Source organism: Eretmochelys imbricata, chromosome 1 (genome assembly GCF_965152235.1).
Source record: "Eretmochelys imbricata isolate rEreImb1 chromosome 1, rEreImb1.hap1, whole genome shotgun sequence".
In the NCBI taxonomy this organism is placed as follows: domain Eukaryota; kingdom Metazoa; phylum Chordata; order Testudines; family Cheloniidae; genus Eretmochelys; species Eretmochelys imbricata.
The window spans coordinates 313,004,705-313,023,635 of record NC_135572.1 but is presented as its reverse complement, the minus strand read 5'-3'; the positions used below and the strand labels follow the sequence as shown (position 1 = coordinate 313,023,635).

The following is an 18,931-nucleotide window of genomic DNA, read 5'->3' as shown; positions in this document are numbered from 1 at the left end:
TAAGTTCTGGTCACAGGCTACTGTGTTTTCTTGTCATAGCTTGCCATTCGTTAATGCAAATGATCAACACAGCTAAACTAATCCAAACCAAACATTCCCCCCTCATAGCATGCCCCATTAGTGGGCCCAAAAACCAGGAAATCATGCATTGATCCTACCCACTCATACCAGAGTAATGCTGTGCAGAAGACATCTGTGGTTTCATCTGGTGTATGAAGAAGAGCACTGGTTCACCTGAACTCTTCTTGAAAGCTGTTCAGAACTAGCTGGCCAGTTTTCGATGGAGAAGGGGATTGTTTTGACTTGACTGGCAGCAGCAGATCACAATTTAACACTGACATTTGGGGAAAATGCTGATTGCAACCTATTAGGCTGACAGCTTTTGTTATTTGCAGTGATGCACGGAGAGCTTTCGTGTTTACACTACATACAAATAATAAGAGTCTTGATTTTGTAAACTCAAGCTTTTGCTTGAATAATTCAATGGGCTTCGTTTGTAAGCCCATTGAATCATCATCATTAGTAGCTCTGCTTCTTCACTTTTAACAGCTATAGGCACATGCCAGAATCCTTCACCAACTGCTGCAACAAATCCTTTAAGAGACAGTAACTAAGAAGCATATTGATGTGTGTTTTGGGCCAAGCCCGCCAGAGAGGCTACAAGCAATAACTCCACAGAAGGAACAAAGGCTAAGCAACAGAATGGTCATGACTGCTATGCTCCCTGGATCAATGGAACACAGCAGGAAGCATGTACTGTAAGGAAGAAAACTGGAGAGGTCCCAATAGGGCAAAGAGACAAAAACAGCAAAATGCAAATCCTCAGGGGGTGGGGGGGAGACACCCCCCCTCCACACTGAATTCTGTGGCATACTGGAAAAACTGCCAGATTTTATGGCCAGAGAATAACTGCTCACAAGGCCTCACCTGAGATGAATGGAGCAAGTCACACTTATTGTTTTATGCTGTCTTCACATATAAAGTATGTCTACACTGGCAGAGTTACCACACCAGCTGTTACAGCACCGCTCAGAGTGTGCTGAAAGGAAACCACTGTTGTGTGTTCATTCACACTATCAGCTGCCTGAACAACAGTGTGTTCACACTTGCGGCACTTGCAATGGTATTCGGAGAGGTTCACTCTGAGCAGCTACCCCAGAGAGCATCTCTTCCTCTTCTGCCGCTAAGAGTTATGGGAAGGCAGAGGGGATTGCAGGGCATCCTGAAGCTTGTCCCAATGCCCCATGATGTATTGCTTCGCATCCCAGCAATCACTGTGCTTCTGTCCACATTTGGTGCCATCTTTCAACGATTTGTGTACTGCGCGATCTGCCTCTTTGGTCTGCAGGAATGGATCCTGCACCATTGACCAATATGCTGCTCGCTCTCACTAAGACATTATGAGTGGCAGTGGAGTTATTCCTTAAACTACAAAAGCAAGAGGACTTCGACATGGATCTCACCACTTGTAGTAGCTACAACACGAGATTGCTTGGGTCATTCACAGAGGCGCTGATCACAGTGGAACACCGCTTTTGGGATCAGGAAACAAGCACTGAGTGGTGAGATCACATCATCATGCACGTCTGGAATGATGAGCAGTGGCTGCAGAACTTTCTCATGAATGTGGCTTTTCTCATCCGACTGTGTCATGAGCTTCCCCCAGCTCTGCAGCGCAAAGGCACAAGAATGACAGCTGCCCTACCGTTGGAGAAGAGAGTGATAGTTGCACTGTGGAAGCTGGCTACTCCAGATTGCTACCGATCGGTCGCTAACCAGTTCGGAGTGGGAAAGTCGACCATTCGACTCGTGTCGATGGAAGCGTGCTAGGCCATTAATCACATCCTGCTCCGAAAGACTGAGACTGGGCAACATGCATGATACTGTAGATGGCTTTGCACAAATGGGCTTCCCTAACTGCGGCAGGGCGATAGATGGCATGCATATTCCAATTCTGGCACCAGACCACCTAGCCACTGAGTGCATTCATTGGAAGGGGTATTTCTCAAAGCTTCTCCAGGCGCTTGTGGATCACCATGGGCGTTTCATGGACATTAACTGGTCTGGAAAGGTGCATGATGCACGCAGCTGTCTGGTTCAGGAAGCTGCAAGCAGGGACTTTCTTCCTGGACCAGAAGATCACCGTAAGGGAAGTTCAAATGCCCACTGTGGTCCTGAAAGACCCTGCCTACCCCTTAATTCCGTGGCTTATGAAGCCGTACACAGGGCATCTTGACAGCAGCAAGGAATGGATCCACAACAGGCTGAGCAAGTGCAGAATGACTGTTGAGTGTGCTTTTGGCCATTTAAAGGCCCCCTGGCACTGCCTATATGGGAGGCTGGACCTGGCCGATGACAATATTCCTATGCTTATAGCCACTTGTTGTACATTCTATAATATTTGTGAAGGGAAGAGTGAAAGCATCACTCAGGGCTGGACCGCTGAGGCTCAGCGTCTGGATGCTGAATTGGAACAGCCAGAGACCAGGGCTATTAGAGGGGCGCAGCACTGGGACATAAGGATCAGGGACACCTTGAGGCAGCAATTTGAAGCTGAAAGCCATTAATATTTGTTGCTATACTTGGGAGTGCAGTACTTGTAACACTAGGAAGTGATTGTCATTGGTGTAGACGATGCACTATGAAGGTTTAAGAAAATTGCCTGTTGCTTTGCAGGGCTCTGTTTGCTTTCAATTAATGGAATAAAGATTGCTTTCAAACCAAAACAATTCTTTTATTAAAAAAACAAACAACCGGAGGGAAGGACAAACAAAAAACACACCAGCACTGAGGGGAATGGGGGAAGAGAGGGTCCCAGGAAGAGGTGGGGTCCCGGGACGGTTAAAGATTTCTGTATGTCCAGGTATCATATCCAACCTTCTCTTCTGGAGTACAGTGCACAGTGCAGTGGGTACTGTACTTCAGCAGGGGTAAACTGCAGAGGGATGGGTGTTGAGTGCAGAGGGTACTGGGAGTCTGAAGGGCTTGACTGTGATGGGGGAGAAGTGGAATGCAGCGGGTACAGACTGGAGCCAGGAGGTTGATAAGAGTGTGTTGGCAGTGTTGGGGGGGGGGAGGGGGGAAATGGGGAAGAGTTTTGCGACAGCAGTTTCAGGGGAGGGCGGGCCTGGAGCTGCTTAGTTTGCAGTGCTAGTAGCACCTGCAGCATGTCCACGTGGCGCTCCATAACTTTTAAGAGCCGCTCCATGGCTTCATTCTAGCACATCGGTTTGCCTTTCAGTCTCTCTTCTCACTGTCCTCCCACTCCTTCAATTCTTGTTTTTCGGCCATGGAGTGCATCATGATATCATGCAGAAAATCTACTTTAGTTGTTTGTGGCCGCTTTCTAATTCTGTGCGGCCATTCAGCTGGTGATAACACAGAGGGAGGCTGGGCTCCCAAGATCACTTATGTGAAGCCAAAATGCAATGCTTTACAGAAGCAGTATTGTTTGCAACACACAGACCACTGAATCAGTGATTTAAAACACAGCCACTATTCACATACTTATCACTGACTGGCTGACCCCAGGCAAGCACACGAGCCACAAGACCCCCAAAATGGTGAGTAACCGCAGGGGCAGGGGAAATCAGCATTCCAGGACTGCACTCTACACTGGGCAAGTGGCTCTTGGAGAAAGCCAGCACTGTAGAGGGGCGCTTATAATCATTACTGTCCCCACATTTTCCACAGGCTGTTCATTATGGAAGATGCCTCACTGCTGAGGGTGAGCAGGGAATCAAGGGGGCGGGGTGGGGGGGTCTTCTCCAAGACTGTGACTTCTGCCCTAGCCCCTATGGAACTCACCTCTGTGTAGCAATGGTCACCCCCCACCGTCCCCATGACAGAAGTGGCACGGGAAAGTTACCCTTAATGGGGCAAGAAACAAAACAGCTCTGCCAAAGAACCTGCGGCCGTGGATTGCCCAGTACCTCCATGACAGCTTCCTGGAGATCTCTAAGGCAGATTCCTGTGAAGTGAGGGAGTCAATCAACACCCTGTTCCGCTGCTCAGACTAGGCACGTGGTGTTAAGCGCATCATACAAGACAGAAGTCTACTTTCTGCAACCCTCCTGCCCCCCAACAACTCACTTCAGTGACTCCCAAAATCAAAGCCACTTACCAGGGGCCTCCTCTCCTGTTTGCACTTCGCCAAGCTCTGACAGCTGTGACTGGCTAGCCTGCTCCGGGGTATAGAAGAGCTCCTGGCTGCCTGCATCTCTGACCTTCAGGTTGTCCTCTGCCTCTGTGTCTCCCTCCCCCTTCTCATCCAACATTTCCTCCTCCTGGCTCGGTCCACTCTCGACTGGCACACAAGCCACTGAAGTATCCACAGTGGCCTTCACAGTGGAGGTGGGGGTCGCCGCCAAGTAACAAGTCCAGCTCTTTGTAGAACCGGCAGCTCATAGGTGTAGCATCAGAGCAGCAGCTAGCCTCCCACGGTTTGTGGTAGGCATTCTGCAGCTCCTTCACTTTAACCCTGCACTGCAGTGTGTCCCAATCATGGCCCCTTTCTGTCATGCATCATGAAATCTGTCCGTAGGTACCATAATTCCTATAGCTGAAGTGCAGCTGGGACTGGTCAGCCTCCTCTCCCCAAATGCTGATGAGGTCTAGCAGCTCAACATTGTTCCAAGCAGGGAATCACCTGGGGCAGGCATGGTCACCTGGAAAGATGCTCTGAGACCACTGCACGCGTCACCGAGCAAACAGAAAGGGAACTTTAAAAATTTCCAAGGAATTTAAGTGATGGAGCTCAAGGTTGGTCACCTGAGGGCAGGGCAGTAGAGTTCAAACTGATGACCAGAGAGGCGAGAACAGGCATTGTGGGACACCTCCCGGAGGCCAATCACGGAGCTGTAATCGACCAGGGTATCTACACTGGCACCGCAGTGCTGTAGCCCTGCTGCAGAAAGCTGTACGCCTCTCGTCGGGGAGGTTTTTTTTGGTTTTTGTTTTGTTTTGTTTTTTAACAGTGCTACAACTGCGCAGTTTCTGCACACTAAGTAGCTTGGCAGTGTGTACACCTTGGGAGTTACAACGCAGAAAGCTGCTTTACTGCGCAGAAACTTGCCAGTGTAGACAAGGCCTTAGACATTATGCAACTGTTAACCTTAATGGTATAAATAAAAGTATAATCTCTGCAACCTGAAGAGCTAGGAAAAAAAATCCTTGAAAGTGTAAGAATTGAAGGCAGAAAAGGTTGTGAAACCTACGGGGTTGAGAACCACTGCTTTAGGTGCTCTGAACCTTTCCAGACTGCGGTACCCCTTTCAGGAGTCTGATTTGTCTCGCATATCCCCAAGTTACACCTCACTTAAAAACTACTTGCTTACAAAATCAGACAAAAATTCGAGTGTCACAGCACACTGTTATTGAAAAATTGCTTACTTTCTCATATTTACCCCCATATAGTTATAAAATAAATCTATTGGAATATAAATATTGTACTTACATTTCAGTGTGTACTATCTAGAGCAGTATAAACAAGTAATTGTCCGCATGAAATGTTAGTCTGTAGTGACTTTGTTAGTGCTTTTAATGCAGCCTGTTTTAAAACTAGGCAAATATCTAGATGAGTTGATGTACCATCTAGAAAACCTCTGCGTACCCCTTGTTGAGAACCACAGCTATAAAAGGATAGTGATCTATTCACCCACCAACGAAATACAGCTCTCAATGAACAATAGTAAAGGTTTAACAGCACATAATAGTACTAGTACTTAACAGGTTTGGACAAAAAGCAAATATAGTATCCAACCAGGAATTTCAGGAGAAATTTAGATAAAAAGAATGCAATCACCAAAGTCATATTGAAGTAACATCTTCTTATGAAAATAACCATAAGCTCTTTCAAGACCACAACTGGTCAGAACCTTAATTTTAAAACTGTAGACTTCAACAGAAGCATCTAGATAGTATAGCAATGAGCACTTTAGCAAAAGCCTATTAAGCTGTTGGTTTAATAATGTCACACTACTTTACATGGAAGAATGCAACCTTAGAATGCTTCCTGAAGCAAAAGGATGGGAGCACTCTAGAGGCAGTATTTTTTAAAACGGACTAAACACAGAGCTTATGGAGAAGCAGTGCGGAACATGTCCCTGCACCCAGAAAATTCCATACCAGTAAATTTAGACGCAAGATAAGAAATGCCATTTGAGGCTCCATCTAGCCCAATATCCTGTATCTGACAGTGGCCAGTGCCAGATGCTTCCAGCAATTGGAGGTTTAGGGTCACCCAGAGCAGAGAGTATTGCATATCCCTGATTATCTTGGCTACTGATGTGCACTTGAGCTACTGAGGGACTCATGATCAGCTAATAATTTTTTCTTGTAATGCATCCATAATCAGTCCAATGACAATGAGAAGTAAGGGAAAGAAAGAGGGTTCTGTTTTTAAGAGGGTTAGATCAGAGACAGATGGCAAGAAGAAAGATATAACAGGCAAGGAAAAAGAGTAGGATGACAGAGGTGTCTCACACCAGTGACGGACCATGTAACTAACTAGACCATGTTAAAAAAAACCTGTAGCAAGACAAAATTTATCTTGGTTATTTTGCATAATATTCTGCTACCCCCTAATTATTTTAGCTATTTAAATTTTAACTTCTTCAGGATATGCATCTGTCTAATTCTATGCCCATCATCAATAAAAAGGTATGAAATTAGAACTTTACTGCCATTATGACCTAGAAAGCAGAATGTGCTGTAGCTATAGTGGTTCAGGAATACTAATCAGAAAAATTGCCAGTAACTAGCTTGAAAGTGACTTGAAAGCCCAGAAAATAGTATATGTACAAAATGCAATCACAGAACTATTTATTTCTAGTATTTGCCCATTCATTTATTTTAAGATCCTTGGTCCATTGTGCCCTACATAACTCAAATTTGAAACATAATCAAAACACTTTTCTTGCATCTGATTTTTCTTTAAAAAGGTTCACTACGAGATCTTCTCTCTCAACACTTATACAAAACATCTCAAGCTAAGTGACTGGTAAAATGCCAACCTTTGTTAAAAAGCTTTAATATATTATGAACACCTTTGCTCTCAAATAGGTTACTTAACCCATACATGACTACACAGTACTAAAGGGTAGTACTGACAGGGGATCACACACAGGGTGATCTGACATTCCCCCAGGTACCCTACTCCCTTGACGCTTGACGCTCCCTTGTAACACTAGCGCTACTGAAGACACTTCCACGCAGTTAAGATGACTGCAATGGACCACTTGGTTGACATGTGGAAGATTTTCTTCACAACCATGAGGGCTAGAATTTTTAAATGAAAGCTTACACTGTGCAGAAGTTGATTGCATGCAACTACGTTTCAAGCCCTGACAGTAAGCATGCATCCAGGAGTGGGAGAAATCAGAGCTTGTACCTATGAACATTTTTTTTTTTTATTACAGAGTGTAGCTGCAGCATGATTAGTGCAACTCAGAGTTCCATCTTAATCATAAGAACTTCCCCCCCCACATGGCTTATAAACTCTTTCCCAACCGTGTCAAATTACAAATGGAATATTTTCAAAATATCCCATTTTCAAGAGTTAAAAACAAAAATTGTTTCAGCATCTAAGTTCACTCCCATACTTATGTTTTTAAAAAGTTTACAATTATTTATGCTTGTATAACCTTGATTCTACATGTTAAGTTAAAATTTGGCACTATACATAGCTCATGGAAAAATGCAAACTTTGCTAAGTTTTGCTGTCTAACCTGACTTCCTCTCCTACTCAGGGTTTATTTGCTAATATTAAAACAACCCAAGATGGTATTTCAAAGTAGATTTATATTCTTTGATGAATTTCAGTTAAAATATGCAGAGTGACTTAGTGAACAGGGCACTGATGTAGAGCCAAGGTCTCCTGGCTCTCATTCTGCCTCTGACCTCCTCTATTTCCCCTCCCATCTTCTAGGTTTCTTGTCTACTTAAATTATAAGATGGGGGGGGGGGGGGTGATTGTGGTAGGTCCTTAAAAGCACAGAGACAAATGGACCCCACTGAGGCTTTTATACTGTAATAAACATACTAATCTGTATAAGTTATTAGTCACAAATCAACTTCGAATCATTTGAAAGAATATTAACTGCATGGAAGCTGCAAACTGATTTTTTTTAAAAAAATCATTCATTGTTTTCTTTCAAGAATGGATGTCACAGTAAGTTTTTGATCTTCAAGCTTTAGAATTTAAACAACAGTTTCTTGAACTGGTCAGAACTCAGACAATTACACCTCTCATAAATAATCAATTGGAAAATATATTTTTTTCCAGTTAATCAGATGATACTGGAACGGTTAGCAACTTTTCAGCCAACCTGTGCAATGTTGATACTTCTTTCTGCCATTCCCTAATACATGGATGGCAAAAGATCTCTTTTCATCAAGCCTTCAGACATCTTTTCTATAAAGTTCTGTAGACTGAACAATCCTCAGGAGTCAAATTTCAACATGCTAAGGTTTTATGCAGCCATAGTGTATAATCTCAATTCCGAAAGTTATGCAATGCTGTCTTCCTGAGTCTGCATACTGCCTGAAATAACTGCTCAGAACTGCCCCATCCATATTAAGGGGTTAACTGAAATCTGAACAATAGTGTTTAAACCAAGTCAATATGTTTATCCCATATTTCTGAACAACCTTCCACACCTTTTCAGGTATCAAAAACAAAATGTCACATATTCCTTGCCAAAACATCCTGCTTCCACTATCTCCCTCCCCCAAATTCTGACACAGTTAGGCATTGCCAATACAAATATCTGTGGCACAGTGAAAATATGCAAATGAGCAACAAACTGAACAAAAAGACAGACTAGATTTAATTTTACATCTAATTTATTGGAAACCTCAATTTTTGCTTTATCTGACACTGCTACAAGATTTCCAGAATTTCCACAAAATCCAAGGGTTATGCAGCAGGATTTAGGTCCATCTTGCTTTATAACAAGATATTTAGCAAACTGTATTCGTTAGTTAAGTAAAAAATTGACAGTGTTACAGCTACCTATAACTATGAACATACAAAATCTGTTCTTTAAACCACAGGTGACAGCAGCAAAAGAGTTTCATTTTGACTAATATGTTTTTAACATCCTGTTTAATTCCTCCAGTTCACTCCATTCCTACTTATCTGCTGTCTCCATGTCTCATCCCAATGACCTGTGCAGAGCATATAAACTTGATAGACTAAGTTTGGAAGACAAGCTGGATAGACCAGATTCAGAGAACACATCTTTCATTAAAGTAGCAAAAATTAAAACTGTCCCCCACTGTAACTGCAGTAGGATGCCTATGACTCAAAAGCCATTTCTGGGGGAAAAAAAATAGGATTAGGGAAATACCTGAATTTCCCTGTCAGTGCCAGGAGTAAATTTAGTACTTAAAACAGATCCTAACTGCTTGTGCCAATAGTTATAATCACAACAGGTTATGAAAGTACCCTATATTCCAAGAGATACTTTTAGTCAATGCTAATGTCCTAACTGTGTGTGTCTTATGATCATATACATTTTAAAAGGGATTTTTCTTTCACAAAAATTATGCATTTCTTATAAGAATAGAAATTCTAATTACTCATGTTAAATGAAAGCTTACCTACTGATAACTTCTGCCTGAAGCCAGTATTCCCTCATCAGCAAGTGCAGCCTCTAAGATGTGGCTCTTTCATAAAACGTAGAGTTATTTCCTGAATGTTGTTTTACCACTCCCATATAAGTGTTAAACAGACCAAAAGTATGTGGATTACCTTTCTGAGGGCTGCCTTGCAACAGATGCTATCCTTTACTAATAGGCCTCAGTTAATTTATTTAGAAGCGTGTTCCCCAAATAGATACAGTTAGGAAAAGGTCAAGGTGGGTCATGCACGTCCCAGAGGCAGGTCCCCCCGCCATGCTTTCACTTTCCCTGGGTAGCAGGCAGAAGTGTACAGAGAAGGATCTGGGCATCAGTTACAGGGCAGAGGAAGCACCTCCAGGACACGGATAGGCTACTGACTGTCCCCCCACTGGCTCTGGCTGCTTCCATTGCCCTATCCTGCTCTCACTTCCCCTGGGCAGCAGGCAATGGCATGACGAGCAGGATCTGTGCGGCAGCGGTGCAGAGGAAACCAAAAGTCCTACCTGTCTGCCACCTTCTAGTCCTACACATTGTGCCAACCACCTAAGGTCTCAATCTGAATAGTTTCAGAGCTTACTGATGCTACCTTTTTAGTCATCCTGAAGTGACTATTGGAGAGCAACAAGAAGCATATCCTTTCCTCATGACCTCAGTGTTGCCTTGGCAGCACTTCCAGCCACCACTAGTACATAGAACAAGAAATCAAGTATGTATCTTTCTCAATGGGTACTGTCACTAGAGCATCCATAAAATCCAGTATAGAGCCTGGTATTACTCCCTTACGTCTCTGCATGTCTGCCCTCTTTTCCAGGATTATGCCTGTACTTCTGCAAACAGCACCTGTCCCACTAGTCCCCCTCTATCAAGAGGATCACCAGCAGCATGACTATTACAAGATCCTAGTCAGTTTCACTCTATTGCATCATGAGGAAAGCAAAATAGAGAAGCCACACAAGTGTGATTTACTGCTGGGGCAGGGCAAGATTAACATGTTTCTCCTCCCCCTCTCCAGAAGCACTCCTATACTCTAGGAGTAACATTGCAGCCCTATCTTGACAAGAAAAGGATGTGTATTTTTATGTGTGTTAACTCAAATGATTTATCTTAAATACTATAGAAAGAATCCCTCAAGATGCAGGCTAACAAGTCTGAAGCTGGTTAGCTGGCCACATTTTAGCCTAGAAAAAGAAAACTTGTTCTGACATCCATAGTAAGTGCCAATGAGAGGCGAATTTGACTAAACGTGTCCACATCCATTTAGAAAACTTACTCCCAAGTCTTCCCTAGGGATCACAAGTAGTAAAAATTCTACTTGAGTAAATTGCTGGCTTAAAATATGCTCTTTGTTTAATCAGAAAAAAACATCTGGTATACTTTTGCTGTAAAATATGAATATTTGTCTTCCGCTCAATCTACTCAAAGCATAAAATCATTCAGCAGTCATTTAAATTTAATAATGTAAGAATAATTAGCTTCATGAGGGGCACACACCTTACTGTAAAGGGCAGCACAACTCAAATACTTCCATAGAGATTTAATGTAAAGTCATCCAGAATATGCTGGGGACGAGTCAACATAGGAAATCATGTTTTACCAACCTATTAAAATTCTTTGAGGGAGTCAACAAACATGTGGACAAAGGTGATCCAATGGATATAATGTACTTAGATTTTCAGAAAGCCTTTGACAAGGTCCCTCACCAAAGGCTCTTAAGTAAAGTAAGCAGTCATAGGATAAGATGGAAGGTCCTCTCATGGATCAGCATCTGGTTAAAAGATAGGAATCAAAGGGTAGGAATAAATGGTCAGTTTTCATGATGGAGAGAGGTTAATAGCAGTGTCCCCCACAGGCCTGTACTTTGACCAGTACTGTTCAACATATTCATAAATGATCTGGAAAAGGGGTAAATAGTGAAGTGGCAAAATCTGCAGATGATACAAAATTATTTAAGATAGTTAAACCCAAAGCAGACTGCGAAGAGTTATAAAGGGATCTCACAAAATTGCGTGACTGGGCAACAAAATGGCAGATTAAATCAATGTGGATAAATGCAAAGTAATGTACACTGGAAAAGAATCTCACAAATACATACAAAATGATGGGGTCTAAATGAGTTGTTACCACTCAAGAAAGAGATCTTGGAATCATTATGGATAATTCTCTGCAAACATCCACTCAACATGCAGCAGTCAAAAAAAGCTAATACAATGTTAGGAACCATTATGAAAGAGATAGCTAACAGGACAGAAAGTATCATAATACCTCTATATAAATCCATGGTATGCCCACATCTTGAATACTGCATGTAGATCTGGTCACCCCATCTCAAAAAAGATATACTGGAATTGGAAAAGGTACAGAAAAGGGCAACAAAAATGATTAGGGGTATGGAACAGCTTCCGTATGAGGAGAGATTAAAAAGACTGGGACGTTTCAGTTTGGAAAAGAGAAAACTAAGGGGTCTATAAAACCGTACTAGTGTGAAGAAAGTGAATAAGGAAATGTTATTTACTCCTTCTCATAACACAAGAACTAGGGGTCAACCCAATAAAATTAATAGGCAACAGGTTTAAAACAAACAAAATGGAAGTACTTCTTCAAACAACACAGACAACCTGTGGAATTCTTTGCCAGGGGAGTTGTGAAGACCAAAACTATAACAGGGTTCAAAAAAGAACTAGATAAGTTCATAGAGGATAAAGCCATCAATGGCTATTAGCCAGGATGGGCAGGGATGCAACACCATGCTCTAAGCATCCCTAGCCAGTTTGCCAGAAGCTGGGATGGGACAGAAGGGGGTGGATCACTTGATGACTGCCTCTTCTGTTCATGTCCTCTGAAGCACCTGGCATTGGCCACTGTCAGAAGACAGGATACTGGGCTAGATGGACCCACTATGGCCATTTTTACATTCTTAATAAGGTGTGTAAATAAGTAATACAGTAATAGATGCTCAATAAGTAAAAAAAATAGTGTCATCTGGGAAGCCTAATCTTTCAAAAGAATACTCATGGAAGCTATATGGGTTATAGCGTGTACTAGACACTGCTGCTTTGGAAAGGACAAATGCAGGTCAGATAGGATATCTGATTATACCCAATGAATCTTATCAAACAGTTTGATTTGCCCTAACTGGTGAATGTGCCTCCTTTACACAAACTGAAAACTTTCAAGCATCTCAGCACGTTGTACTCACACCAGCCTACTTTTGTAAACTTGCAATATTACCCTTTTTCTGTATTGTCCAACCAGACAAACTCCAGGGCATGAAAAACACACACTCACCTAGGACAATCAGAATTTTGCACAGATGACAGGGTTGAGTTGGGTACCAGGAAGTCACTGCCTCTATCTTCGCAAGAAAAAAAAAAAAAGAGACACTCATATGTCACTCTTTTAACAAAAGAGGAGAGACATACAGGAAACAGAGAGCCTCTAAGCTGCCAGTACGTTTCAGGAGGGCACAGAAAGCACTGAAGGTGCACCACTTCTCTTTAAAGACCAGGGGCAAAGCGACTTGAGCCAAGGCTAGGACAAGGAAAAGGGTTAACCCACCTGAAGAAGAGTTTGTGGGAGGCACAGGGCTTCCTCAAGGGCTGAAGCTCTGTCGTCCCAGATGGGCCCTACACCGAGACCCAGTATTACCTTATAGCTAAGGCTACGATTTAGTCATGGAGGTTGTTGAAAGTCACGAAATCTGTGACTTCCAGTGACCTCAGAGACTTCAGCCTGCAGCAGCTGGGAGCCACAGGGACAGGGGTTGCCGCCATGGGGAGTGGGCCCCCCCCCCCCGAACCACAGGGGAACCCAGCAGCTTCTAGCCACCATCAGGGGTGGGGAGTTGTCACGGCGGGGGCACTGCGGAGCTCCCAGCACACCCCAGAGCTCCCAGCCGCCACAGGACCCCTGGAACTGCAGGCAGCAGTAGTATCCCAGAGCCCACAGCTGCTGCAGGCAGCAGGGGCTGTGCAGCTCCTAGCCACTGCACAGTCCCGCTGTAGGGACCCACTGATCCCCATTTTGTTACAGATATTTTTAGTAAAAGTGATGGACAGGTCACGGCTTCTGTGAATTTTTTTTTTATTGCTCTTGACCTGTCTGACTGTTACTTAAAATAGCCATGACAAGATCTGAACCTTACTTATAGCAGTGGAGTGCACGTCATTTATTTCATGAGCCTATAATTTATTACTGAGAAGGAAGTAGAGAGTCCAGAATTCATTTGTATACTTTTTGAGGAAAGGAAGAGAAATCAGAATTGCAGTAAGAGACCTCAGAACTTCATTAGATTAGTGGTAGGAGAGAAAAAAGAGCCTAGACTCCATTAGCTAGAGTGAGAGTCAATTGATTTGAGGGGCAGAATTTATTACTGTAACAGAGCAAAGTTATGGCAATGTAGCGACAAGTACTTCTCAGCCAGATAAGTAGATGTTGTTTCCAAGTTTATCCTTAGGTATGTATGTCAATATAGGGTTGCCAATCCTACAGGAATGCCCTGGAGTCTCCATGAATTACAGATTAATCTTTAATTAGAGATTATGTCATGTGATGAAACCTCCAAGAATACCTCCAACCAAAATTGGCAACCCTTCTACCCAGAGGATGCCAAAGTGTCTTTGTTTAGTGTTATTTTTATTTCCCTATGTTTTTTTAAGCAACTTTTCCAGACAAGGTTTGGACCAGAATATCCAACTACAAATGTGTATCTTTTAGCGTTCATGGTAGCTAATCTTACCTATTTTGCTGCTTTTGACATCACAAACAGGAACAGTACTCAACGAATTAAAAGAATAAACTGCAGCCTTAAAGTCCCCATCCTGAGAAACTATGACCCACCCTATGTTCTGGTGCTAAACTACTATACTTCTCACAACTCATAGTGACTTTTCATTTAGCCACCTGCTTCTGAAATTCAGTTCTAGCAGGCCTCAGATATGAAGGAAAACTCCTACATTACAATTAACAGTAAGGCATTTTAAAAGTCTTCCCTTTAATTTCAAGGGAATGTAAGACCTCTCTCAATTGCTTAAAATCTCCCACACTTGAGTTGCCTCCACAACTTCAGCAGCTCTGAAAACTTACATTTATTAGAGATGAGTGACAGTTACATAAAGACATGAGAGCTGTACATCACCATCCTCTAGACATCTCCACACCCTGCCTCCAAAGCCTCCTTTTCACAGGCAACTGTAATGAGCCTCCCTCCAACAGAGGAAGGACAGACGAAAAGAAGAAGAGCAGCTTTAACACTTGGGTTTTACAAGCTGCCCCTTCCCTGAAGCACCATTTTAGGAAGCTATTTTCAAGCCACAGAGACCAACTAAGCAAAGAAAAAAATCAAATAGCCAGGGAAAGATTATAAACAGCTCACTGAGCCACAACCCTGTCTCCTGGGAGGGTATTTAAGATCTGTCCTTATAATTCATCCCTAAGGGTGGGATCTGAATTCCCTTCCCACTCTCCCCCAGCAACGGGGATAGGCGATACACCACACCCCCAAAACTCTCCTCCACCCTGCCAGAAGTCTCCCTTTATTTGACCCCCGGAAGTGAAGGGAGCCACTAGACACCGCCCAGAAACCAGCCCCATTAGTCTCCCTCCCTACAACGCGGAGTGGGGAGAGACACGGAACTCAGCCCTTACACCCCAGCCTGCGAGGAGCTCTGGAGAGAGGGAGCTCCCAGGCAGGCCGCCGGAGTGGGGCGAGGGGAAGGGCCCCTCTCCGAGACCCCGCCACTAGGCTCGCTCTCCCCACGCCCCTGATCAATAGGAAGCCGCCGCCCCAGGGCGAGGATCGGGCGAGCCCCGGAAAGCGGGGGGAGGGGAGGGAAGAGGAAACTGGCAGCGCCTGAGGCCGAGCTCTCTGGGCCGGGCGGGCGGCCTCATCCATAGGACACTGGATCCTACCCCCCAGCCCGGCGCCTGGGGCCTATTTTCAGCCCTCGGACCGTACAAGGCGCGGCGGGAGAGGCCCTTGGCCGGCCCCGGCGCTCTCTGACTGACAGCGCCGGGAAGGGAGGAAGCTAAAAATACAAACGCCGCCACCTGAGGCGGCGAGAGCCCAGCCCGCTCCCGAGCCCCGCCGGGCGCTGCCCTGGCCCTGGCCCGCGTTACCTTCTCCTCATCCGAGAGCTGCTCCTCCAGGTTCGCCATCTTCCCGTCTGACCACGAACAGCTCCCTCCGGCAGGAAAGGCGGGGCCCCTCTCGTGTGTGTCCCCGGCGCCCTCCGCGCGCGGCGCCGAGGGGGCGGGGCCACGGCCTGCGGCCAACGGCCGAGGCGCCTGGGCGCATGCGCGGGCAGCGGAGGGCGTCCTGGCGGTGGCAGCCGGAGAAGCCGGGGTGGGTGTCCCCGCCCCGTGTCAGCGCAGCTGCGGCTGTGGCGGGCTGGGTTCTCCCGTCTGGCGCGTAATGGTTGTGCGTCTCGGGCGGGGGCCTTACAGAGCGGTATGGCCTGTCAGTACATGGGGGGGACGGGCCCTTCCGCACGAGCCCTCTGGGGTACGTTTGACACACCGCTGCCTCCAGGAAACATCGGTGGGCAGGCGGGACCGCTGCGCTCCCCCCTCGGCTCCCCGGTCTGTGAGCGGGGTAAGGGTGATCACTGCGTCCGGCTTCAGGCACAGAGCACCCTGCGCCCACACCCTGACCACCGTACATGAGCATGGCCACACTGGGTCCGACCTACGCTCCGTCTAGCGCAGGGGTGGCCAACCTGAGCCTGAGAAGGAGCAAGAATTTACCAACGTACGTTGCCAAAGAGCCAGGGGTGAGCTGGAGCCCGGTTCGCCGGCTGCTAAATTTAGAAGCCCTTTTAGAAGCGGTTGTTCCCCCAGGGACAACTGGTTCTAACAGGACTTCTAAATTTAACCGGCCAAAAGCGGCGCCTTAGGCGCCGACTCCATGGGTGCTCCAGCCCTAGCGCACCCAAGGGGAAAATTTGGTGGGTGCAGAGTACCCACCAGCAGCTCCCTGCCCCACCCCTGGCCCCAGCTCACCTCTGCTCCGCCTCCACCTCCTCCCCTAAACGCGCTGCCCCACTCTGCTTCTCTGCCCCCCCCCCCCGGCTTTGCCCGAATCAGCTGTTTGGCGTGGGAAGTTGGGGCAGGCTGAGAAGCAAGCTTCCCACTCAGGCCCAGGGAGGGCAGAGGTGAGCTCGGGCAGGGGCAGGGGCAGGGGTGTGAGGAGGGCCACCCGCGCTGCAGCAGGTAACCGGGGGGCGGGGGAGAGGGGGGGCGTGCAGGGGAACCACTCCCTGCCCCAGCTCACTTCCACCACCCTCTGCCTGAGCAGGAAGCCACCACCTGCTTCTCAGCCCTCCCAGGCTTCCTGCCAAAGACCTGATTCGCAGGAAGCCGGGGGAGGGGGCGGAGAAGCAGAGCAGGGCGGTGCGTTCAGGGGAGGAGGCGGAGGTGAGGTGAGCTGGGGCTGGGAGCTGCCGGTGGGGGTTCTGCACCCACCAAATTTTCCCCATGGGTGCGCTAGGGCTGGAGCCTTCAGCCCCGGAGCACCCAGGGAGTCGGCGCCTAAGGCGCCACATTTGATGTGATCAGTGGGGGAGCGGCTGCTCCCCCACAGCTATGCTCCCCCGCCCCTAGGAGCCAGAGGGACCTGCCGGATGCTTCCTGGAGCTGCCTCAGGTAAGCACCGCTGGGACTCCCCACCTCACCCTCCGACAGGTGCCTCTAGCTCTTAGGGTTAGGAAACTGGCACCCACTACCGTGGCCCACGAGACCCTCCTGCCCAGTTCTGGGGGCAGTCAGAGGACAGGGGAGGAGAGTGGATGGGGCAGGGGTCGTGGAGGGGGGGTCAAGGAAAGTGGGGGGGTTGCATGGGGCAGGAGTCCTGGGGGGCAGGGGTGGGCAACGACCCCCTCGTGGGGTGAGGAGGGAACCCGTTGTTAAGATTTTGGCAGTTCATCACTGCAAAGAGCCACAGTAATACATCAGCAGCTCCCTTCCCTCATCAGCTTCCCCCCTCCCCCTCCCCTCCCGATCAGCTGTTTCATGGCATGCAGGCGGCCATGGGGGGCAAGAGCGAGGGCGTGGTAGGGTCAGGGAGGGGGCAGGAAGGGGTGGAGTGGGGGCAGGGCCTGTGGCAGAGCCAGGGGTTGATAAGTCAGCACCTCATGGTGCATTGGAAAGTTAGCACCTGTAGCTCCAACCCCAGAGTTGGTGCCTATACAAGGAGCTGCATGTTAACTTCTGAAGAGCCTGATGTGGCTCCGGAACACAGGTTGGCCACCCCTGGTCTAGCCAATATCCCATCTTCCTACAGCAGCTGCCAGATGCTTTAGAGGAAGGAAAAGAACAGGGCATTTAGCAAATGATCCAACCCCCAGTGTCCAGTCCCCAGTATCTGGCAGCTGTATGTTTAAAGACACACTCAGCATGGTGTGTCCCAGATAAGCTTGGCTAATAGCCTCCAGGAATTTATCTAATTCTTTTTTGAACCTCATTATACTTTTGGCCTTCACGATATCCACAGCAATGAGTTTGGCAGGTTGACTGTGCACTGCATGAAGAATGACTTCCTTGTGTTTGTTTTAAACCTGCTGCCTATTAACTTCAGTGAGTGACCCTTACTTCACATGTTACGTGAATGGGGTAAACAACACTTCATTATTCATTTTCTCCACTCCATTCATGATTGGGTAGACTGCCATCACCTCTCTCCCTTTGGTTGTCTCTTTTCTAAGATGAACCGGCCCAGTCTTTTTTAATCTCTCCTCATATGGAGGCTGTTCCATACCCCTCATCCCTTTTGTTGCCTTTCTCTGTACCTTTTCCAAGTCTAATATATCCTTTTTGAGATGGAGCAAGCAAAAATGCAGAGTATTCAAGGTGTGAGCATACAATGGATTTATATAGTGGCATTATTATATTTTCTGCTTTATTATCTATTCCTTTCCTAATGGTTCCTAACACTGTTAGCTTTTTTTGTCTCCCACTGTACATTGAGCAGATATTTTCACAGAACTAATCAAGACTCCAAGATCTTGTTTTTGAAGGGTAACATCTAATTTAGGATACCAATTATCAGAGAGCAGCCAGGGCAGGGAAGGAGTTATTGTGAACTCACCCTCACTATCACCCACTCTGGCAGGTTTTTCATCTCTCCAGCTGAGTGCACAAGCACCAGGATTTCCTAGAAGGGGAAACTACTCAGAATGTGGTACAGAGGGCTGATAGTGAAGACAAACACCCACGGGAACCATGGAGAGGGTAAGAGGAGAGTTGCTGCTCCTGCTACTAAACAGTCACGAACGTGTCTCTCCTGGACTGTCATTCCACAAATGACAGTAGTCAT

General features: G+C 46.4%; 1 protein-coding gene across 1 annotated transcript in view; it reads right to left on the bottom strand.

Annotated features, from left to right (window-relative positions):
- The window catches only part of CAPZA2 (capping actin protein of muscle Z-line subunit alpha 2), a 45,129-nt gene extending 29,259 nt beyond the window's left edge, over nucleotides 1–15,870 (bottom strand). The window contains exon 1 of the mRNA XM_077834276.1: nucleotides 15,739–15,870. Coding sequence (XP_077690402.1) covers nucleotides 15,739–15,777 — 39 coding nt within the window. The 5' untranslated portion in view covers nucleotides 15,778–15,870. The remainder of the gene's footprint in view (nucleotides 1–15,738) is intronic.
- Between the last annotated feature and the right edge of the window lie 3,061 nt (nucleotides 15,871–18,931).